At 36.6% G+C, this 25588-nt stretch overlaps 1 protein-coding gene across 4 annotated transcripts in view; it reads right to left on the bottom strand.

Annotated features, from left to right (window-relative positions):
- The window catches only part of LOC114645956 (homeodomain-interacting protein kinase 3-like), a 163360-nt gene that overhangs the window by 49368 nt on the left and 88404 nt on the right, over positions 1–25588 (bottom strand). For all 4 annotated transcript variants that reach the window (XM_028793889.2, XM_028793892.2, XM_028793891.2 and 1 more), the window contains exon 3: positions 8145–8268. In XM_028793889.2, coding sequence (XP_028649722.1) covers positions 8145–8268 — 124 coding nt within the window. The remainder of the gene's footprint in view (positions 1–8144; positions 8269–25588) is intronic.

The following is a 25588-nucleotide window of genomic DNA, read 5'->3' as shown; positions in this document are numbered from 1 at the left end:
ACTTTAAATAATGATGGCTGCAAGAAACCTTCGCTAAAGGGCATTAAGTGGATAATCTCAGAAGAACAGAAAAGAAACATTTACTTTCAGGCAAAACATGTGGCAGCTAAGAGAATGGTTGAAGCTAATCCTACAAGTGACAACTGACAAAAAACAAATAAAGGAATTTTAATTAAGCATTAAGTGAAAAAATAAGCTTCTGGAACCATCTTTAGCACCATTAACTCTGCCTTTTTATTTGTGTGTGTTGCCATTGTATGTTATTTTAGACTTGTATATAAAAATAGTTTATTTCTGAAAGAGGAAAATTGTGTTATTCAAGCATAGCCATATTTAAGTAATATACACAAGATCTAATAGAAAATATACCAAATGTTACCAGCTTAATTACCTAGGACCTCATCCTTCAGGCTTATGAGGGAATAAGGCAATAAAAGGGTCAAGGGTTTGATGTTAAACATATATATCATATCAGGAATTTTGGTCCACTACAATTAATCATTTACGTTTGAGAACATCTGCTTATGCAAAGAGATTTTCTTTTTAATCTATTCAACTGTTGAAAAAGCTTCAGCTGTTGGTATGCTTAGGTTCATTGTCCTACTACACAATCTGAAAGTGTAGTTTAGCCAAGAACTCTCTGAAATATAGAAGAGTTCATAGTGGACCTAACAGATGTAGGGTGTCCATGTCCCACAGCTACAAAAACAACCCATATTATGACCGCAGCACTTGATGGTTGTTATGTGGATCTTGGAGATATGATGTTTGGCCGAAACTGAAACAACATAAGAAATGACATGAGATTCATTTTATGAGGGGAAGATGAAGGTGAGCTCATTCTACATCAAGTATACCTTCTCATTACAGTAATGTTTACTAAAAACATTTTGGTGCAAAAATGGTGAAACTGATAAATTCTAACTACACACTAGTGTGATACTAGGGATGCTCGGATTGGATTTTTAAAGCCGATACCAATCACTGATTTAATGTTACTTGATCGGCCGATTCCAATGCAGCTCGTTTTTTTCTTTATCCCTTTAAACAAAAAACATCTCACACTAATCTCCAGCATAACCAGACACAAAGAAGTTGTATTTCCTTTAATAGTGTATTTTTATAATTAAAATATAGACCAGAGATGTTAACTGTTCATTATTTAAACTGAAATTTTGTAGGCTTATTATTCAGTGACCATAAAATATCAAAATAAAGTATTTATGAGGAAATTTTAACTAATATGTACAAAAATATTTCCAAAATACATACAGCATAAAAGAAAAAAATGCTTCTCATAATTAAAGCCGTCATATCATATTGATATATACATACACACACACACACACACTCAATTAATATTGGCAATTAAACCCTGCTGAAATATAAATGTACATGCATTTATTCATTTTAATCATTTTAAGTCATTAATTTCAGTACAGCTATTTGCTGTTAAAATATACATTTACCATATTTATACAGGTGTTTTTTCCTTCAGTGTATCAACTAGATATTTCTAATTCTTTAGGCGTAATTATAAAATATGGATTACCATTTTAATTATGTAGTACTTGTTTCTTACCAAAACTTGTGCTGCATAACTCACAGCAACAAATAAAACAGTACAAATCTACAAAAAAAAAAAGTTTACTAAGCAGCAATTTCAAATTTGTCTAAACAGTAGACCCCCGCGAAGTCGTGGTTCAGGGTTCACGGACTCAGTCATTCTCGGATTTTTCCTTAGAACCTAACTATTAATTGTTAGCGTAAAGCGCAAACATCCTCTGCAATTTTTTATGGCTTTTTTTGTGGCAATACTGTGCTGTAGAGAGAACAGGAAGCAAACCGCGGAGGGAAACACGGTTTTAGATGGTGAAAGTCGCCAATCCGAGAGCATTATTCATTTCCTTGCTGCTGATTGACTGCTGCCCTGAGACACGTCTCCAGCTGAGTGTCCTCGTGTTTTTCATTTTGTTATCGTATTCACTTTGTTATTCCTAAACACACAAGATGTCGCCAAAACGCCCTGCACCTTCTAAAGTTTTTGGCACTGAGCCTAAGTGCCAGAAGAAGTTTAAAACACTCCAGGAAAAGGTTGAACTACTGGATTTGCTCCGGAAACTAAAACGTTATGCTGCAGAAGTGCGTCACTAAGGCATTAATGAAAGAACCGTGCGCTACATAAAGAATGAGGCAGCGATCTGGAGTACTGTATCTGTAAGTTTCTGTGATAGTGCCATAAAGGTAACGACCGTAAATCAAGCGGTGTCCATTTTAATTTAAAGGGCAAAATAAAGGTCTGAATTCCTTAAAGTAGCTTTTCATGCCGATAGTCTAATGATACAGTAGAACTATTCCACTTACTTTTTTCAGTTTATTCAAGGCTAATATACCAATTGCCTCTCCTCCCCTAATAAAACAAGCTCTAACATGTTGCTCTTTGTTTACACTGCAGAATGTTTGCTGCAAAAAAACCAAAAAAAAATACAAAAACAAAAAAAAAAAACACGTGCTGGGTCAACTACCATAATACACTATATAATGGAGTACAACAAATACATTATCATAAAGGTTAGAAAAGCAGGCAGCTGAAAATATCATTTTTGGCCTTTCTACCCACCACAGATTGAGTCTTTTTTTTTTTTCCAGTAGTAAAATCAGCCGATAGGTGATACCGTTATCTTTTTGGTTGGGCCTTGGGAGAAAAGATGCTTAAGATTACTACTAATAACTAGCTGTTTCACCTATCTAACCTCAACTACAACACATTCCTGCTAAACTAGCTAAGCATGGGAATCTCATACACCTCCTGCTGTGAACATGAGCACATGACAGCTTTCTTGTTGGCCGTGCAAGATTTAATTGCAAATGTTTGGAGCTAAATGATGTTTATTTACATCAACAATATGTCCAGCCAATCACTGATGGATGATATATCAGATCAGCCCTACTTCACACTACAAAAATTATGCCTTTCATTGCCTAAATGGAGGAATAATGTGCTCTAGTAAAGCAAGGCCTATCAGTAAGTAAGACAGACAGACAAAAAGTAAAAACATGGAATTATAAGATGCAGAGAATTAATAACTTTACCAAACAACAACATTGTTCCTTGGGCAAATGTCTTGCTTGGTTCTTCATTTGCCTTTCTTCATTATAGCTATTAATTCCTTTCAAGTTTCTAACTTTAGCTGTTATTTTAATATGATGTGCACTATTTTAAAGTGATGTGCACACATACTTCTTAAGTGCATATTTTGAGACAACCTCCTCCTTTTTAAACAATTTCCAATGTGTGTAAACCTATGCTTTCAGGAATGTCAAGAAATTTAGGAAAATAACTGAAAACATCCAGAAAGCAGTAATGACCAACATGTAATTTTAAGTAATAATTTTACAATTCTCTATAATACAAGACAAATCAAACTTAATTAAAATGTACAAAGTATACTGTTACAAATTTATATACATGTATTAAAAAAATCAAAATCTCCTTTCCTAACTAAATTTAATGATCGTAACAAGATGTAATGCTCATTTGTCTGTAACGTTAATCCAACTGATGAAAGCAGGGTACACCCAATGTTAACCTGCACTGAAGTATAAATATTTTCTGCTGGTGCAATGTAATAAGAACCACTCCTGGCACCCAAGAGCTTAATGGTCAGCAAACCCAAAAACATTGCAATTCTAGCACCACGGTATTGATAACAAGCTTCAGAAAGCATTCTTCATACTGACATTTAAGGATTCTTTTGCTACTCCTACTCAACTTAATATTAAAACTAAAAAAAAAAAAAAAACATAACACAAATTAACTTGATGTTTAATTTCCTTAGTAAAACAGGCTAATTATGTATAGCATATACTGGTGATGCCGAAAAGCATGCATTAAAAACAATTCTGCAAAATAAACTTCCTAATTTAAAATGTAAGTCAGAGTCACCCAACTTCATTGCTAATATGATCTATAAAGATGAAAAAAGAAATTGTTACATGATTTACATTATGAAGAAATATTTTAAATGTACAATGAACTAAAATATATCAAAACTTGATGTTTCTCATAAAACATCCATCTTCTGAGCTGCACTGATACAATGCATATTTTTCTCCTAGTTCAATGTGAAGAAATTGGTCTAAAGTATATAAAAAAAAAAAAAATAAAAAAAATTAACAGAAAACCACAACATACAACAATGGACCCAGACTCCAAGGTAAGATTGTAAATGCTCAGCAATACCATACAACACTCATTGGTACCTAATAAAACCTTTGTCCTGAATCTTCTCTTTTAAAATGATACCTTATATTTTTAAAATGACTATCAACTAATGACTGTAGAGAAAAGCCAAGCAAAATGACACCTTTTATTGGCTAACTAAAAAGATTACAATATGCAAGCTTTCGAGGCAACTCAGGCCCCTTCTTCAGGCAAGATGTAATCTTGAAGGGCCCCGAGTTGCCTCGAAAGCTTGCATATTGTAATCTTTTTAGTTAGCCAATAAAAGGTGTCACTTTGCTTGGCTTTTCTCTACATTCATAATGGCTAACACGGTACAACACCCTAGTACAACTAATGACTGGAAACACAATGTTTCATATTCAAAACATTTCTTTTGAACACAAAAATTTGTTTTCAACATTCTGTGGGCTACTAACGTTTACATCAACACTTACAGCAGAAATTAGATCTTTAATGTGACGACTCCACAATAAATTATTAAACTTTCATATACAAGTTAAAATGTTAGATAATATTTGAATCACAAATAAATGTTTCATGTTAACTGGCCAATAGGAGAAAAGGAGGAAAAAAATTCACCTATAGTGTCCCATATCTATTTATATCTCTATACCTTTCTAAAAAAAATGCAAAGTTGATTGACTGATTCACTCACTCACTCGTCAACAAAAATACAATTTTCTGTTTAGTTAAAGGCCTGACATATGGCAGAATTGGAGATCTTGTCCAGTAGATATTTACTAAGAAAGGATATTTTGATATATCAGTATTTCGAAGTACAATCACCGAAAATAAAAAAAATGAAAGTAACCATGGATATAGATATTTATTTCAAATTTGTAATGTGCAAAAGACAAATCTGCACATGCAGCCTTTTCTTGGTTTACTTTTACATTTCCTTTATGGGAGAAAATAACTTATCACCCTGCATTTTCAGTCCATTTCTCAGCCAACACCACAACTCTGCTCATCTTGTTCAAAAAAACCCATATAGTGGTCTTTTCATATTTAACTCTTTCACAATGCCAAACCTAGGGGGATTTAATTAAACTTTCTTGAGACGGATCATAAGAAAAAGACTTAAATGTCAAAATAAAAAAAAAAATCTTGAACTTATTAGTTATTAAACACAAAATGGTTGCCTAAGAACTTATTACACACCTAAAAATATCAATTGGTCTTACAAGTTACATAATAAATGAATTACCTGTGAGTAGTCAAGGGGTTTCAAGTGGTTGCATTACAAATATACTTTTATCTGGACAGTCCAACTAGTAGATTATGTCAGTTTCCAGGTCAAAAGCTAGGGCATAAATACAAAGGAACACTGCAAACATTTCTGTGACAAGTAATAAAGTACTAATAAGGGGATGGACACAAGAAAATTCTAGTCAATATCAAGGCACTGAATACCTCTCAGAATACAGTTAAGTCAATCATAAAAAAATATAGGCACAGCTTTAAATATGCCTACAGCACGCCATCCTCAAAAATGGAGTGGCCATACAAGGAGGGCACCAGTGAAGAAAGTCACCAAGAGACCTATAACAGCTCTGTAACAAGCTTCAGTTGCAGAGATGGGACAGACTGTGTATATAGAAACTGATGCCAAGTGCTTCCATAACATCTGCCTCTTGCAAGTGTGCCAAAAAGAAACCTACTCTTGAAAAAAATCTCTTAGCTTTCCTAGAGTTGGCCATAAGGCATGTTGGAGACTCTGAAACAAGATTTTGGAAGATTTTTGGATTTTTTTTTTTGAGCAAGACAACAACCCCAAACATAAAGGTGAAGTTACATAGGAATGGCTTGAACTCAACAATGTTAAAGACCTTGTGTGGCTAATCCAAAATGAGAATTTGTAGCTGAACTAGAAAATAGCTATTTATTTGTGATCCCCATGTAAGCAGACAGCATGAGCAAAAAAAAGGTACATCTACTGAGATAAAGTACATACTTAGCCAATTGTTCTTATGTTTAACAATTTAAATATATTTAGTCAAGACTAATTTAAAGAGATATGCTTTCATTTTGTTGCTGAAGAGGTTTTTTTTTCCCCCCTGACAATCAGTGTTAAAACCAATAGTTAAATCAATTGTGATTAAATGATGTAAAAACAAAAATGCAGGAGAGATCTTAAATTGTTCCTCCTTATGACACTACAACTTAAACAACAACCACAGACATAAAGAAATTAACTAAAGCCATGTGCCAACAGTGTTGAGGATGGTTACTTGTAAAAGTATCTTAGTTACATTACTCATTAACTACCAAAAATGCAAACACATTATAGAGTTATTAATTACAAAATATAATCCATTACAAACATGCATTACTTGTTCTTTTATATGAAAAACTGAACAATTCATTAGCTAGCATTTGTTAGTGAATACTAAATCTATATAGGAGCCTTCATGAAACTGACCAGAAACAATTTTTGTGTTATTTATGTTTAGTAATTAATATGTAGGGAAGTAAATAACATCCTTCCCCTTTTTCCATGTCTTTCCTTGAAAGCAAGCCCCCATAGAGTCGCAGTATGAACACTGCTTTTAAACATTTATAGCAAATATCTGGATTAAAAATAGACTTGATACTTTATTTTTAGGATTCTGTTATGGTGGGCATACACTGTATTTTTAGAAATCGTGAGCAAGCAGCTACTCACACTGCACAACAGAGTCGCCTGTCGTACATGTGCTCAAAGTGTATGGGTTCCAATAAACTATACAAGTACATGGCTCCCACAGACAGTTTTACCCATTCAAAAAAACATAACAGCAACAGGCTTCTCAAAATGTCAACAAAGAGCTGAGTTCCTGACTCTTTCCATACTGTCCTCTCAAAGTACAAAGAAAAAGGCAAAACTGGATATGTGGATGGTATGACTGTCCAGGTTAGGTCCACACTGCCTAGTTACTTCACGGAACCTCTTGAATCCTGAACCACAGTTAACATACCCTAGGATGACCATGACAAATGAGGACACACACAGTCAGCAAGTGTTAAACCAAACAGTGTCCAAAGAGTGCAGTGGAAAAAAATCTTCAATAAATAAATCAATAAATTAGTGATAGAGTTAAAAAAATTTCATAAATAATCCAAGGCTAAAACTATTACTTTATTCTTTCTCCCTTCAACTGAACCCAGCATAACTTCATACAGCATCACTAGTGGATTGCATTCAACACATTCTTTTCTCCTTGGCTATGTGATCTGCCCTGCAATTAACCAGCATACCACATTTACTTCTTCCTTAACACTAGAATCCCTGAAGCCTAATTTTACACTAGGTGTTACAGACTCAAATCAAATGTAAGTTATTATATTATAATAATAGCAGTTAACTCCTCAAAATGAGGAAAGCCTAGGCTCGAACCCACAACCTTTTGCTTATGTGGCAGCGGCTCTTACCACACCACCAGCCAAGAAGAGAGTTGACTTTCTGTCAACTGATATTTGAGCTTCGGTTTTTACTCATTGACAGCAACATATAAATTGAATAATTTCTTTTTCTTTGGTTATATTCTTGAATAAAGGCACAAGTTTTATTATACCTTTTGTGACAGTGTTTCTTTGATATATGGACTTCAGTCTTCACACATTATACACTTCAGATCAGTATTTTGCCAATTAGTAGAACATGTGCTTATTCATGAGTATACAAGGCAAAACATTTACCAATTTCTATTATGCCTCAAAAGAACAGTTCTGCTATGCCTTTATCTACAGGTTCCCTTCTGAATTGGCACATTACTGCTACAGATTATCTTCCTTTACAGAAGAAATTTTAAATTGCAGACTGTAGAAACTTCTTAGTACTATGATGCATTTAAACAGTCAAATGAGCTTTTTAGTCTTTAATACATTCTAAAAAGTTGTTATCCTTTAAAATTAATACCTGATCATACTCCAGTGCTCCAGGGTACAATGGCCAGCCAAGAAAAAGCTCTGCAATCACACATCCCAGTGACCACATGTCTATAGCTTCACAAAAAGGTAATCCCAAAATGATCTCTGGCGCCCTAAAAAAAAAAAAAAAAAAATTAAATTCAAGACATAATTCAAGAATAATTCCACAAAAAATAAAATAAAATTTGAAAATACCATGATATTCTTTGTTACTTGTATCATATACAGCAGTTGATTAGAATAATAGAGCGTAATACTGTAATGCATAGAAGGTTAAACAGCACCATGTAGACAAAGGGCTTTGAAGAAGCAGTGAAGCTGTTTTGTGGAGAGTTGTACAATGGTTTGAGCCTTAAAACCCTGTTCATTTCCAAAGCATGGCTAAGCAAGTTCAGGAATAATTATTCATATTAGGACAGACCACATTAATGATCATTGCAACTATTCTGCATTTGTTTTCACCAGGCTTAGATAACCAAAGCACTCATTTCTGTAATTGAACAGAAGCAAAGATAAAAAAAGTAAGTATTCATTTGCACAAATAAGTGATTTGGCAGAACATGACAATTTATGCTTTTATGTACAATAAACACAAAGTACAATAATTATCTATAGATTATTTTTCCATTACATAGCTAATTATCTCACACCCATTCCTTAATGGGTTACTGTACGACACCAAAAAATAGATTTGGCTTTAAAAAAGCTTTTACACTACAAGTAGATCTAAGATACAGTAACTGATATCTCAACCAAGACAGATGGACAGCAGAGTTACCTGAAGTGTATTCTTTATCTTACTATCAACCTCTGCCAAGTAAGCATCTATATATATAATTCTCTAATCCGCCGCCAGAGTGGGCAAGACACCCATGAAAGCACGCAGGAAGGAGCCATATATAGATTCTCTAAGCCACCGCCAGAGAGGGCAAGACACCTATGAAAGCACGCAGGAAGGAGCCACGCCCACCAACTCTAAGATCATTGGATACGACGAAAAATCGCACAGCCACGCCCACCAACTCGGACACGACGCCTTTGGAAAACACGCCGTCATTTCTGTTCGTCTGCGCTACAGTCCACATGCAGCTCTGAGCCACGATGACTTATCGGTTACGACGCACGACCACGTGCAACATCGCAAACTGTTTTACAAGCTACATACAGAAATTTGCATCTGCGACAAACATGTGTCTTCTTAGATGGTCCTGCAGGAACACGGAAAATGTTTCCCCGCCCACCAAAGCAGGACCATGTAAGAAGAGGCACGTTTGTCGCGGTTGTGAATTGCTGAATGCAGTGTCTAAAACAGTTTGCGAGGGGTATCCCATGAGATCCTTAAAACAATCTTTTAAAACTGAGGTTAAAACACAATGAAGGAAGCAGTCTTTAAAAACCAGTAAGCCCTGTGCCTCGGTTTCATTAGCGTTTCACCTGCTTCACCGATGCAGCTAAAGAATACACCAGGCTCGATTTTCTTATCACTTCTGTTTACAGAGATCGGGTCGTAGATAGCATTGTTGCAATGTTACTTTTCTTGGTGGCTTATTACATTACGGATGTTTCACATGTTCACTTTTTCCCCTGTGCTTAAAAGACATTAGCAAAGTGTTTCTCAACTGTGACTCCGGAACATCTCAGTACGCAAGCTATATTAAGCGTCAACAACGAAGACTCGCTACACCTTAATCTACAAGTACTGACAACTTATCCCTACCAACGAAGTAACTTTCACCAGCGTGGCCTTCTTCATCACAGACGATCCTGGTTTCAGTCATGGACAATTATATGTTGCTCTCTCCAGAGGTCTATCTTTTCATTCACTCACAGTGGTATCCACAAACTCACCCCATTTGGACAACTGTGTCGTTCAGGAAGTGTTCACCCATCAATACATAATTATGCGGCGTATGCTACGCCGCGGGTTGGCTAGTAAAAAAAAATATTCAAATCGCCAGCTACAAGCCAATATTCATTACATGACAGATAAACAAAACTGGTAATCAGGATGACAAGTATCAATAAAAGAAATTCATTTGGAAGAGGCATTATTATAAATACATGGTAATACTGCAAATTAATAGTACTAGCCAACCCGCGACGTAGTATACACCGCATAATTATTTATTGATGGGTGAACACTGTGAAAGACACAGTTGTCCAAATGGGGTGGGTTTGAGAATACGACTGTGAGTGAATGAAAAGATAGAACTCTGGAGAGAGCAACATACAATTGTCCGTGACTGAAAACTGATTTTGGCAGACACAGGCATATCTTTTTGAAAGTTTGGCCCTGTGCCTTATTGTCATTGCAAAGGCTAATCTAACAGGAAATTGTCTGTGTGTAAAAGTAAAAGGTAAATTTGAATCTGATGGGGTCAGGGAAATCTGGGGAATAAGGACAGTTTGTGAGGTAGCAGCTGCGATAGGTTTACACTCCAGTACATTGCGGTGAATGCTGGTAACTGTCAGTCTAGTGCCATTAGAGACTTCTTGCTGGCATGAGGTTTCTGAGAAGCATGACGACTGAACCAATTTTAATTTTGAGTTTATGCAGAGGCATGCCAGTGGGAGTAAGACTGCTAAGAAATTCTTCGGGGAATGAAGGACGTTCTCAGAAATGAATGGTGATAGTAGCTGGAAGTATTTGGGATATTGCCACAATTTCTGCCTCGCCACCATAAACTCTGGAAGTATTCATGTAGTCAGCATAATTGTTGAGCAGACTGACTAAGAACAACGGACAGCATGTCGCCGAAGTTATCGCAATGTTGGCAAACAAAGGTTACAGCCATGTTGCGAAGTTCGAGAGCAACAGTTTCGTTGATGACACTTTTCCAGAAATATCCGACTGATAGAAAGAAACAGTTACCTGATGCAGGAATTTGTGTAACCTTGAAAGAAGAGTCGTTTCCATGAAATACATGTGAAGCAGTGGCCATGTTAGGAAAATGAACAGTCAACGTGGTTCAGAGGTGCATGTGGACTGTAGCACAGACCAAAGCGACTCAGGATGTGTTTGGTGAGGAGTTGGGGGCGGGCACATGAGCAGGCAGTGTGCATGCCTCGAGAGTGACGGTGGACGCGGGAGGAGGGTTACAGTTGGCGGGCAGGGCTTTGTTGTGCGTATCCCATGACGCGGGAGGAGGGGTATAGTTGGCGGGCGGGGCTCTGTCATGCGTATCCCATGACGCGGGAGGAGGGTTAGAGTTGGCGGGCGGGGCACTGTCATGCGTACCCCATGCGCACTGCCTGCTCATGCCTCGAGAGCGAGGGTGGACACAGGAGGAGGGTTACAGTTGGCGGGTGGATGTGTTTGGTGAGGAGTTGGGGGCAGGCACATGAGCAGGCAGTGTGCATGCCTCGAGAGCGACGGTGGACGCGGGAGGAGGGTTAGAGTTGGCGGGCGGGGCTCTGTCTTGCGTACCCCATGTGCACTGCCTGCTCATGCCTCGAGAGCGAGGGTGTACGCAAGAGGAGGGTTAGAGTTGGTGGGCGGGGCTCTGTCGTGCGTACCCCATGGTCGGGCGACTTGGTCGATTATTTTATTATGTATATATATATATATATATATATATATATATATATATATATATATATATATATATATATATATATATATAAATAAAATGGTATATTGAAATGTGTATATTTAATTCCACTTCTAAAATGCAGATCACATTTCAAGTAACGTTAAAATGATTCATCATTAAATAAAGCCAAGAGAACAACTTAATGGACATTACATTTAAATAATTCTAGAACCAGAAAATCTAAGTGTAAGCCTTTAATTTTACTAATTCTTTGCAGAGGTGCTATTGCATGATTTTTGCTCTCTGGGATAATATATCACACAGATCATGCTAATTTTATCATTCTGATACAGTTATAAAAATAATGACCAATGTCAACTATAAGAATATTAAACATGGTGAATACAGTGTATTTGATATTCTAAACAATTTAAAATATCCATGCCTGTTAATGCTGAACTGTTAAGTAAAGTAATACTAAACCAACAGATGAAAATCTTTTTCCTGTTGTGCAGTTTTCTGTTGGGAAGGTCAAGAAAAAAAAAAGTTTAATCTTCTGTTTTTCATTGAGAATGTTACATAATGGTGGCACAGTGGTAGTGCTGCTGCTTTGCAGTAAGGAGACTGTGGAAGATTGTGGGTTCGCTTCCCGGTTCCTCCCTGTGTGGATAGCGCTTTGAGTACTGAGAAAAGCGCTATATAAATGTAATGAATTATTATTATTATTATTATTATAATCAAAAAGAAAGGTATTTCCAAAAAAGATCCTCTCAAACGAGATTGAGCTTTTGACGCCCTGCCATACCCCTCATATGTTGATTGTTATATTTACATTCATGGTTAGTGTTGCTGAGTAAAAGCACTTTACTATCTCACACAAAATGGTGTGTCCGCTTAAACTGAAATCAGTCTCTTAGACACTTAAATCAGATGTGTGGACTTACTACAGATTCAAAACGGTGCATTGGTAAAGAACTGGATAAAAGCAAAGCCATATGTAAGTTGTGCAACTGAGACATTAATTACTGCTGTAACAACAAATTTGAAAAATCATTTATCCGGACATCACTCATAAACAATCTCAGTTGACATCTAAACAAGTAGAGCCTACACAATCTACACAGGAGACAGTGGGTAGCTCCAAGCTTCTGTTTAATTCGCCTCTTGCCTATAGCAGTTTTTATCTGTAAAGATAAGAGACCCTACATTGCTGCTGAAAATTAGGGATTTCAACAAATGATGCAGGTTGTTAAACTGAAGTATACTATACCAACCAGAAAGCAACTAAGTGAGGTTATTGTACCTAGGCATTATGATGATCTTAAGGAAAGCTTCACCATGTCTCTCAGGCCAGTGGAGAAAGTAGCCCTAACATGTGACAGCTGACCATCTAGGGTAGCAAACAAGACAATCACAAAGGGAGCAACCTCGCTACCTACACACAGAGCTACTGAGATGACTTGCTGTTGTTCCAAAAACTATTTCTAGTATTTCCAAAGTGCTGTGTTTTGCCAAGTCCAATAAATGCTGCTTCTCTTTAAGCACTTGGCTAATTGTACTGCTATGGTGAGAAAAGTTTGCAACCCGCCTCATTCAGCATATCAGGCAGGCAATTGTTGGAACTTTCAAAGCAGCTGACTTGAGTATGTAGCTGCATAATAGCGGCGTTACCAGTCACGTTGGCTGGTTCTTTTTCTTTTATGTTCCATTCATTCAACGCTTCTGTCAACAAGCATCAGCTCTAGATCCTCATTTTAAAATGCTTCCTTTTTCTCTGAGGACTGTCAGGACATATGAGACTAATTAACATGACTGCAAGTGACGATATATCTAACTTGTAGATTTATAGAAAGACATGAGTCTTCCCACTATATCTTTGATTTCGACAATTTCAAGGTTATTTCAAATGTCCAATAGGGGAATAAATTTGGCTAAGAATTTATTTGATGGGTGTCTACATGGAGGTTCATAACACACAAATAACCTTATTGAATAACATTAACCAATATTTGATTATTTTATATTATTATTCACAAAATGATATAGATGTTTTATAAAGTAGATGCCATTCTATTAACACTAGAATCCCTGCAGCCTACAAAAAAAAGTCGTAATGCTGGGCCACGTTAAATTCCTTCACACCTCTTCATCAGCTTCTTTGTTTTGCATGTGTGTCAATCAGCACAAACAGCCTGCTATCACATTCCCCATCAATGCTGCTGAAGTCAGACGCAAAATTCTCAGAGCTCAAGTCTGTTTAGCTGGGTGTGAGGTGTCTTGATTTGAAATACATACATTTCATGTGTGTTCCACAAACCAAATATATGTTTTCATATAATTGTAATCATAACAGTAGCTCACTACTCAAAACAGTAAATGCTGGGAGACCCGGGACTGAACCCGCAACCTCTTGATTTAGAGGCAGCCACTCTTACCTATACACCAGCCATGTCTAGCAGAAACACATCAGCTATGAGAGGTCACATTCCATGTCCCTACAGTCAGTTTCAGTATTCATTCTCTTTTATAATGTGAAGCAGCTTATGTAGCAGAAAAGCTATGTGAAACAGTTGTGGTAGTTTTGGCAGGTAAAGGGTGTGCAAAATTACTTTATGAAGACTTAGAGCAGATTAAAGATAGGATGAAGGGACTATACCTCGTACTTGGCCTGGAATTGTTAAAAAAATTCTCAGAAAGAAATGGACTCTTGTTGAGAACAGGATGGTACACTGGCATAAGGAAAAACACACTGAAAATGAAGCAAATTTAGCTAGTCACAAATAAATCTAACAAATCCTAAATTACGAAATGTTTTTTTAAATTTATCCTGCTCAAAACTCATTAGCACAAGATATTCAATGGAACACTAAATGCAGTGATGCTTCATTTCATGAGTCAATATTCTGGACAAAGTACACTATCATTGTTCATTTTAATTGATCATTAAGAATAGATTAAAAGAATCCATAACTAATCCCAGAAGTGTATGCTCTCATACATCATTACTATCCAAGTCTCTATTACAATTCAATCGACAATGGCAATATTTTAATTTGTTGAAGTCAAATGTCACAGCTTGTAATTTAATGAAGGATTGTAGATATCCCTAACAAATTTAGTGATTCCTGCAAATAACTAATTTTTACACAATTTACTTAAGAATTTGGTAAGCAATCACTCCTGCTTATTGCAACAATATTCAACAACTTTTTAAATTACTATTTTACAATTGTGCTTTATTGGTTACTTAGGAATTTATATTTTTCAATTGTTTACATTTCATTAAGCTCACATGCATAGGATGTCACCTTTTTGTTGTGGCTTCTCTTGATTAGAATGTGCAGCTGCAGGAATAGTCAATCGGATCAAATAGTCAATCTGATCATGCTGTTCAGTGGAGCTGCACAAGGAACAGCTCAAGTCGAAAACCGTGGCTTGCACATGACGTCCTGCACTAACTGCACTTTACAGAAAAAAATAAACTTTGTAAAATTGAATGCTAAAAATGGTGGAGTATATTCCAATCAAATGAAAACAAAGATGTACGAAATTGACTTGGATTGCTTAATGAATTTGTACTCAGTTTCGCTCCTTTTCACCTTAAGTTTGATCCCTGTTAATTCATGGCTCTGTTGAGGCAATCATCATCATCATCTCTTTAAAAAATGTAGCAGGCTTAACTAACTTTAGCCTGAACCTGGAAAGTAAAATCCCTGACATGTACAAAGTCATAGAAGACAATGTCAAAGAATAATAACTGCCACCTCTCAGTATGAAAAGGCCATTTCAGCAGAAAAAATGAGGACTTTTTCACTATGATACCACAATTCACCTTTATATTTATTCTCTTGTGCAATTTTTTTTTTTTTTTTTTAGAAATTTCCTTGGTTGTGTTACCTCAAAGCAAATATGTTCACTGGCAAACTAACAACAGTCAAAGTCATTTTCGTGCTTAATCCAAATCAGTTTAGCAGCAAGTACTGGGAAAAATGCAAGAAAATGGCCTGGAAAGGGTACCAGTTCATTACAGAGTGGACTCACGCACACCACCACAATCACACTGGGACCATTTAAACAAATCTACAATGTTTTCAGAATGTGGGAGGAAAACTAGACTATCCAGAAAAAAACTACAAAGACAGAACATGCAGACTCCACACAGACACTAAGGTACTGGATTTGAACTTAGTACACATAAGGAGGCAATGCAAATTAGGGTATACAACTTTGCCACTTAAAATTTCTTAAATTAACAGTGCACTCTTACAGTCCTATGTTGACTCCTCAACTCTCAAATCTGTAAAACTCTGGTAGTATAGTATGGATATATATTGTCACGTTGCACAGAGACACAGGAGGTTGAAGGAAAAAAAAAAGGAACATTATTCAAAGCACTTTAAACGTGCTCCAGAGATGACACAGATGATGAGAGAGAGAGAGAGAGAGAGAGGCAAAACAATCAATCCCAAAACTGACAGGTGCTGTACAAGGCTTTTAAGTAAGCGGAGTTCCACGCGAGAGGTTTATCGCGCATTAGAGCGCAAGTAAGAAGGGTAAGGAGCAATGTGAAGGTACTGTCGGCTGCTTCAGGTGTTTTCCCAGGGGCGTCTGTGTCCTCTGAGGGTGCGATCAGCACTCCAACTTACAATATATAACATATATATTAAAAAAACATCACATATGCAAGTGGACATGTGAACACTCTTGTGAAGTGAAACAGTGACATGCAACAAAATGGCAAATGAATACGTAATATCTGTTATTTGTAATTGCATTGTTTTGTTTTGACAATATTCATGTTTTAATTCAATAGTGTGAGATACACTAGAAAATGCATACAAACATACAAAATGCACTTGCAGGAGAACTAAATATTTTTTGTGATGTTTTAATGCAAAATGTGAGTTGTGGACACCAACATTTTGTAAATGTTCAGACAAAACTAAGGAGCTGTGCTGGTATCCCGAAGGTTGCCGGTTCGAATCCCAGTCACTGCCAAAAGGCCACTGCTCTGCTGGGCCCTTGAGCAAGGCCCTTAACCTGTAATTGCTCCAGGGGCGCTGTACAATGGCTGACCCTGTGCTCTGACCCCAAGGGGTATGCGAAAACTACCAAATTCCTAATACAAGAAATTGTATAAGGCGAAATAAAGAACAAAAAAAAAACAAAAAAACAAGCTTATTCATTTTGTTTGGGTTGAAATAAGCTATAAGAATGAACGTTAGAAAACATGAGTAGCCCTTGGCCATTTTCATTTTGTAAAAGTAGCTCTTGGGGAAGGTTGGAGACCCCTGGTGGTATAAGGGTATTGAGAGAAGAAGAGAAAAAAAAAGGAACAAAGTGGAAAAATGGTCAAAATGTCCACTTTATTCTCGTAGTTTGTCATTAAAGAAAAAGGTCGTAAACTTAATCTTAAAATTAATGTTTAATTTACTTGTGTTTCTCAGATCCCATCGCAACTAAAGCAGCATGTTAAATGCTTTGTTTCTATGTATTCTTCTGTGTGTATGAATACATTACATTCATGATATTACAGTTCTCTGAACAACTTAAATACTAAGATGTAAGGCTGGTCAATATATCGAATTTTTAAAAAATATTTTCATATATAGATATAGGATGAGACAAGATCGTTTATATTGTGTCTATGTTGCGTTAAAATTATTCTTGTACAGCCGCCAGTTCGCCTTTCTCTCCTTCCAGTTTGTCTCTCACAGAACTTTACCCTGTCCCACCTCTTTCCCTCTCTGAATACAACTCACCCCTCCCCCACCGCTTCACTCGCTAAGTCCTGCAGGCAGTGACAGGATGGAGACAGATAAAGACGCTAAGGAAGTGATCGAAGAAGAGCAGGTTGGTAAAAAGAAAAACAATGGCTCAATTATTTGGAGATGGTTCGGTTTCAAAGTGTCAGATGAGCAACAGAATAATGTATTCTGTACAGAATGCAGAAAACTAGTCCCGACAAAGCTTCAAGCGCTTCTAATCTTTTCCATCATTTACAACTGTGCCATAAAGTGCAGTACAAACAGGGTGTGAAAATGCATGCTGCAGCCCAGACTGTGAAGCCTTCCCAGCCTCCTGCCCCAAAACAAACCACCTTACAGAACTCATATACCCGTGCTGTGCCTTATGAGAGAAAAAGTGAGAAGTGGGGCATCACTACTAAAGCAGTGGCTTATCATATAGCTAATTATTTTCCCCCTTTTTTCCCCAGGGCCAATTTTTTTCCCAAAAACTCAGGTTTTTAAAAAGCACACAAAGCAATAGTTTCTCACATAAATCAACATAAAACATCTGTTGCTGCATGGTGTGCTGCCACTGCGTGTTAAGAGATCTGGCAACGGCAGGACATGTCAGCTGGGGACTGATCAGCTGATGCCAGTACCTCACTTTCGTTTCAGATCTCAATCTCCAGATCACTTGCACCAAATCATAATCCAACAAGTCAGAACTAAATCAAAATAATAAAATATATGTGAAATGTCATCCACTGAGTATTTTGCGACGTTGTTTACTCTATGCTACTCACAAGTCGTAAAGTCAACGAGTCTAACAGTCCACTAAGCAAAGAGGGTCTACCTATAACAGTGTTAAGTTTTATCGACATTTGTAGCTTTTTTTGTTTGTTTTTTTTATAGAACTACTTACAAAGCTAAAATTGCCTTTTGACCACAAGATAATCTACTTGAAATGTTTAAACTTATAAAGCTAACACCTATGAAACTGAAACTTTGTTACATAAACTATCAGTCCAATTGAAATATGTGCGTGAATGTGTTAGACTGAGGATTGTAGCACCGAATAAGAGCCCCAGCTGAGAAGAGACAGGAAAGGGAAGGGGAGCATGCAATGTGTACAGAATATGGCCACACCCGTCATACATGATGCGCAACAGGTGATGCCTCGGCACCATGCAACTCTATGTGGAGCTGAGTGAAGGTCTTTATAGAGGCTGGAGTGCCAGTTCTGCCATCAACCCCCAAGTTTTCCTTACAAGTTGGAGGGCCACTTGCAGGGCCGGATGCAGGTTAGCAGTGTTCCGGCAGTTGCGGGATTCGAACCAGTGACCACTAGCAAATCCTTACCACCAGAGCCACCAATTCACTTGAGACAGGGATGCATTTTAAATTCAGAATTGAAAAGGTCTAAAAATATACACCTGTTTCACTCATTTGCTGGTGATTGTACCAAAATGGTTTAAATAAAACCATTTGTACGCTACACATTACACAACACAGTTTAGATGGATGTTAATTTGCCTTTGAGTGATCTGTCTCTTTACATAAAAATGAAAGTGATTTTAAAAAAGTTTTTATTTTGTGTGTTACAAGACATGGGATGGATGATGCCTGCATCACCCGGGCCATTTCTCTACATAAGACAGTTGTCACTTGTTTTGTTTTGCCAGTTGTTATATGTTTTGTTATTTGCACAAAGTCGTAGATGTTTGTACAAGACTACACACAGGAAGAAGCACTTTGCTAAAGAAAGAACTCTCTACTTCAGTGGAAACCCACTTTTTAAAGAGCAAGTCAGCCTTTTGTTATTTTTGCTCTGGATCTTTTCTGTTTACATTTTCTTAATTGCACAGCTGGGAGTCTTTTGTTATGCAGGAAAAGAAAACTATTTTATTCAAGGAGCATTATTATTTAAAATATGCCAACAATTTATTTTTGAGCCATTTCTAATATACATCTACAGCTGTATGTTAATAAAAGTGCCTGTGTGACATTTTACACGAGGCTTTGACTCAGAACTGTCATTTTGGTATTACTTCATGGGAAGACATATATAATACGAGGTGAGACAAAAATAATTGGATTGGTTAAAAAAAAATTGATGAATTACAACATTCTAAACATAGTCACCTTCTATATATATATATATATATATATATATATATGTATCTTCCATTGACTGAAACAGTGCTGGAAGTCTTCCTGCTTGAGGTTCTTCAACAGGCTTGCCGTTTCTGTATTCACTTCATCCATTGAAGAAGAATGTATTCCCTTCAGGTCACTTTTGATTTTCGGTAACAAGTAAAAATCACAGGGAGCTACATCAGTCGAATAGGGAGGATGATCGAAGATAGGAATGTTTTTGTCAGTCAAAATCTGGTTTATGGAAAAAGCATTGTGCACGGGAGCATTGTTTTGGTGAAGCACCCACACCCCACTCGACCTGGGAGTTGAACGCTTTCCATATTTTCTTGTCCCTCCCTGAAACAAACGTTCAGAATGTGGTACAGCGGGAAACTGGGTTGGGTACGCCTTTTTTCACTGCTGCACCGCTAAACATGTATGCAACGGAGTACATGCATTAGTGGAGGTATTGAACGGTGAAAATGGACAGACATTCTGAAACTGAACCTGTAGCAGACAATAAAGTTGAACATGATGACACAAAAGGAGCCGTGTCTGTTGTCTAGAGATACTTTGGTTTTAAAAGGTCAGATGTGGACCATTATGTTCAAATGTGTGAATACTATTTCTATACTACTGGATAATACTGCAAGCCAAGTTGTACTTGTTTCATTTTTTTCAGTACTGTGTAATGTACCTGGGTACTGTGTAATAGTGTGAGGACATGTTGAATTTATTCTCGACATTTCCACATTAATCTCGATGCTTATGACAATGTTGACTTTATTTCGACATTTCTACTTTATTCTCGCTGTTTATGTTGAGATTAAAGTCGACATGTTGACTTTATTCTCGGAATTTGTCATTAAAGTAGAACATCGTAAATTAAACTCCATCTTAAAATGAAGTTTTAAAGTGAAAATATCAAGTATTTATCTTAGCATTATAAATTTTCAGAGAGCAGGAATATCATGAACTGAATGTATTCTGTGCTGCGATCACTGCCTGTGCCTCCTCTTAGTGCAGAGGAAGTCAGTTTAAGAAGCGTGTAGCGATTAACAACTGGGTCGAGGAAAACAACACAAAGCATTTAATGTGCTACATTAACTTATGACCGAGTCTGAGAAAATCTAGTAAATTAAAAATTGATTTGAAGATTATTTTAAGCTTAAAGATTGTTAATGATTATATTTTCGGAAGATAGAGATATCTATTGCAGCTGAATTCTTAATACTATGTTTTAATTCTCTAACACCGCTGCGGGGTGGGGTTTGTTTTGTTTTGGACGTGCTCTGTCTCTTCATATGTTAGAGGACCGGGATATCGCGAAGTGGGATCAAGCTTCATGTGGGGAGGCAAAGAAGGAGAGCAGGCTATATCTAATCTATTCTTCTAATCCCTATAACTATAAATATCAATGCAACAATAGGCTAAAATGCAATAACTCATGGGGAATTTTGAAACTAAGACTGAAACTGCCTCATTACCATTTAAGACTATAAAATGACATTAAAAACTCAGAATCAATGTCTCCATGATGGGACAGTTAACTTTGTGAGCTGAAATGTTAAAGGCCCGAATCACGAATTAAAGAGAAAGAAAGTATGCTCTCATCTAACAGGCTTAAACGCTAAAATAGTATTTTTACAGGAGACCCACTTACTAAGCAAGGATCAGTTCAGACTACAAAAAGACTGGACTGGCCAAATGTTCCATTCTAGCTTTATAAAGAAAACTAGAGGGGTGGGAATTCTCATACACAGAACAGTTCCATTTGTAGCATCAGATGTAGTATCGGACCCTGAAGGGAGATATGTGATGGTCATGGGCAACTTATATAACAGTAAAATGATTTGATAAATGTTTATGCACCCAATGTTGATCATAAGGAATTCATGCAAAATCTATTTGCATCAATTCCCAATGTGAACACTCATAAAATTATAATGGCTGGGGACTTTAACTGTGTTTTAAATCCACTCTTAGATAGGACTCCTGTGACAGGGGGGATGACATCTAATACTGCAAAGACAATTACACAGTTTTTAAATGATCACAACTTATCAGACCCCTGGAGGCTTCTTAACCCAAACTCAAGAACATATTCGTTTTACTCACCAGTGCATTATAGCTACTCAAGAATTAATTATTTTTTTATAGATAATAATTTCCTGCCTACAATTAAATCATGCAAATACGACACAATTGTTATCTCCGACCATGCCCCTCTAGGCTTAGAGCTAAAATCATTAAGCCCCTCACACTCACCTCGCAGATGGCGCCTTAACCCTCTTCTATTAGCAGATGAGAACTGTACAGAATTTATATCCAAACAAATCAGCTTCTTCCTAGAGACAAACACGCCCACAGAGGTTTCCGCAGGGACACTCTGGGAAACTCTAAAGGTCTTCTTAAGAGGACAGATTATTTCATTTGCTTCCCACATAAATAAATTAGAAACCAAGAAAGTGTCAGAGCTAAGAAGCAAAATTACTAGAATAGATGAAGAACAAGCCAGGCATCCAAGTGAAGCTCTCCACAGGAAAAGGCAGGCCCTGCATACAGAACTTAACATCTTAACAACTAAAGAAACTGAACAACTAATTTATAAGTCTAGACATCATTACTATGAACACGGAGAAAAAGCTAATAAGCTTTTAGCTCAACAAATTCACAAACAAGAAGTTCACAATGCAATACCAGTAATTACCATCATGAATGGAGAAGAAATTATAGACCATAAAAATATAATGCACGCATTTAGAGATTATTATAAATCCTTGTATTCTACTGAGCTCAAAGAAGACAACACACAATCTAACGCATTTCTGGATGCATTACAGACACCACAAATAGATGCTAAGTGCTGAGGAACTGGATAAACCTCTAACGCTAACAGAATTACTAGATGCTATAAAGTCACTACAAAGCTGGAAATCAGCAGGCCCTGATGGTTATCCCGTAGAATTTTATAAGAAATTCTCCACTCAGCTAGCTCCCCTCTTATTGGCAACATTTACAGAAGCTAGAGACAACCAAATACTACCTCAAACATTTCGACAAGCATTAATCACCGTCTTTCCTAAACAAAATAAGGACTGGTTACAATGTGCATCATACAGATCAATTTCATTCCTGAATAATGATGTTAAGATACTCTCAAAAATTCTAGCTAGTAGGATGGAGAAAGTGCTGCCCTCGGTAATATCACAGGATCACACTGGATTTATTAAAGGCCGACATCTATCTTCCAATCTCCGATGCTTGTTTAATGTTACATATTCACCAGCAAAATCAAACACCCCAGAGATATTACTATCATTAGACGCAGAAAAAGCATTTGATATGATTGAATGGAACTACCTTTTCACTGCATTGGAGAAATTTGGGTTTGGCCCAAATATTTGTGCATGGATCAAACTACTGTATACCAATGCAGAAGCTTCAGTTTGTATTAACAACATTTGCTCAGACTACTTTAAGCAAGAACGTGGCACCAGACAAGGATGTCCCTTGTCGCCACTGCTGTTTGCAATCACTATTGAACCACTGGCGGTTCACTGACGAAATTCTTATCAGATAAAGGGGATTGTCAGAGAAGGACTGGAACAGAAAATTTCTCTATATGCAGATGATATGGTTTTATATATATATCACACCCAGAAAACACTGTCCCCGCAGTTCCAACAGCACTAACAGAATTTCAAAAGATATCTGGTCTTAAAATTAATCTGAATAAAAGTATACTCCTTCCAGTGAATTCACAAGCATATAAAATTAGATTGGACACCCTACCTTTTACCATAGCAGATCAGTTTAAATACCTAGGGGTAAATATCACAAGTAAACATAAAGCAGTTTATCAACAAAATTTTGCCGTCTGTATGGAAAAAATTAAGCAAGACCTAGATAGATGGTCAACCCTTCATCTCACTCTAGCTGGAAGAATTAACGTTGTTAAGATGAATATCCTTCCTAAACTTCTTTTTTTATTTCAAAACATTCCAAAATATATCAATAAATTATTTTTTAAACAGATTCAACAATAACCTCAATCATTTGGAACTCAAAACACCCACGTATCCGAAGAGCAACCCTACAAAGACCTCAAGCAGAAGGTGGCATGGCTTTACCTAATTTTCAGTTTTATTACTGGGCAGCAAACATACAAGCCATAAAAACCTGGACACAAATAAATGAACATACACAGGCTTGGTCCGCAATGGAAGTAAAATCCTGTAGTACTTCTTTATACTCCCTGCTCTGCTCTCCAATAAACGCAAGTTATTGCAAATATACTTATAACCCAATTGTGCTTTACTCACTTAGAATATGGAACCAAATTAGAAAGCATTTTAAGATGGAAAATCTTTTATCCGTGGCACCTCTGCAAGAGAACCACCTCTCTCAACCCTCGCAAACATATCCAGTTTTTAATATCTGGAAAAGTTTTGGGACTAAAATGCTCAGAGATCTTTATATAGACAACATATTTATATCTTTTGAACAATTACGTTTAAAATTCAACCTCCCAGCTACACATTTCTTTCACTATCTTCAAATTAGAAATTTTGTTAAACAGAAATTGCCCGATTTCCCCCACCTTGCACCTTCCACAATGCTGGAAAAAATACTGCTCAATTTCGAGGAATTAAACACCATTTCCACATTATATAAAATCCTATTAGAGTCCCTACCTTTCAAAGATCCAAGATGACATTGGGAAGAAGATCTCTTAATCAATATATCAGAATAGGAGTGGAAGGTAGCAAAGCAGAGAATTCACTCGAGCTCCATATGCGCAAAGCATAGAATGATTCAACTAAAAATTATGTATCAAGCTCATCTATCTCGCTTAAAACTGTCCAAAATGTTTCCAGGGCAAGATCCAACCTGCAAACGCTGCAACCAAGCTCCTGCCTCACTGGGTCACATGTTCTGGGCCTGCACCAAAATAACATCATTTTGGACCAAAATTTTTAAGTACCTTTCAGACAGCCTTGGGGTCACAATCCCTCCTAACCCACTAACAGCTGTATTTGGTGTTCTTCCAGACGGACTTGAAGTGGAGATGGACAAGCAAACGGTGACTGCATTCATTACACTCTTGGCACACAGACTTATTCGATTAAATTGGAAGAATCCTAATTCTCCTCTGATAAGTCAGTGGGAAACCGATGTTTTACATTTGAAATTAGAAAAAATCAAATTCTCAGTTAGAGGATCTGTACAAAATTTTTTCAAAACCTGGCAGGATCTGATCAATATTATTTTAGAATAAGAGAAATAACTATTACTGCATCTAATTCCCTTCTCCATCTCTTATTTACATATATATTTATTTCTCCCTTTCTTTTGCTTGTTGTTGTCTTGTTAAAAAGCCCTAAGCAATTCTCCTTTAGCTAAGCTCTCCTTCTCAGGGGTGGGGTTTGATTTGTCTTCAATTTTGCTTGGTTATAAATTGATCTATTTGTATGGAATGATTACAATAAAAATTAATAAAAATAAAAACCGTTGTACGTCTATGTAACACATTGAAGCATTTTAAAGCATATAATGAAATATATTGGTTATAATGTCCTGCATTAATCTGAAATTATGTCACTACTGTTTTGGTATTAAAGACTTTAATCATCAAAAAAAAAAAAAAAATGATTTTAGGATGAAGTTTAGTTTAAGACATTCTACTTTAATGACAAAATAAACTATGAGAATAAAGTGGAAATGTCAAGAATAAAGTCAACATGTTGACTTTATTGTCGACGTTTTTTTTTTCTTCACCGTGGCCCTAATACGCTTCCGTAGGGCTATACCACAAATAGCATTAAAAATGCAAGTTGCAGTTTATGTATATAGCTTAGCTTGAAGCAAGGTCCATATTAATGTAGTTTGCCTTAATGATGGTTCAGTTGGTAAAGATGTCATCACCAAGTTGCACTTGTTTTATTTTATTTTTATTTGGTGAATACCGTGTATTGCACCTGGGCTTTAAGTCTTGAATAGTATTACTGGAAGTTGCACTATTTATTTTATTA

Source organism: Erpetoichthys calabaricus, chromosome 2 (genome assembly GCF_900747795.2).
Source record: "Erpetoichthys calabaricus chromosome 2, fErpCal1.3, whole genome shotgun sequence".
Taxonomy (NCBI): domain Eukaryota; kingdom Metazoa; phylum Chordata; class Cladistia; order Polypteriformes; family Polypteridae; genus Erpetoichthys; species Erpetoichthys calabaricus.
The sequence above is the reverse complement of the archived record's forward strand: the minus strand, read 5'-3'. Positions and strand labels throughout refer to the sequence as shown.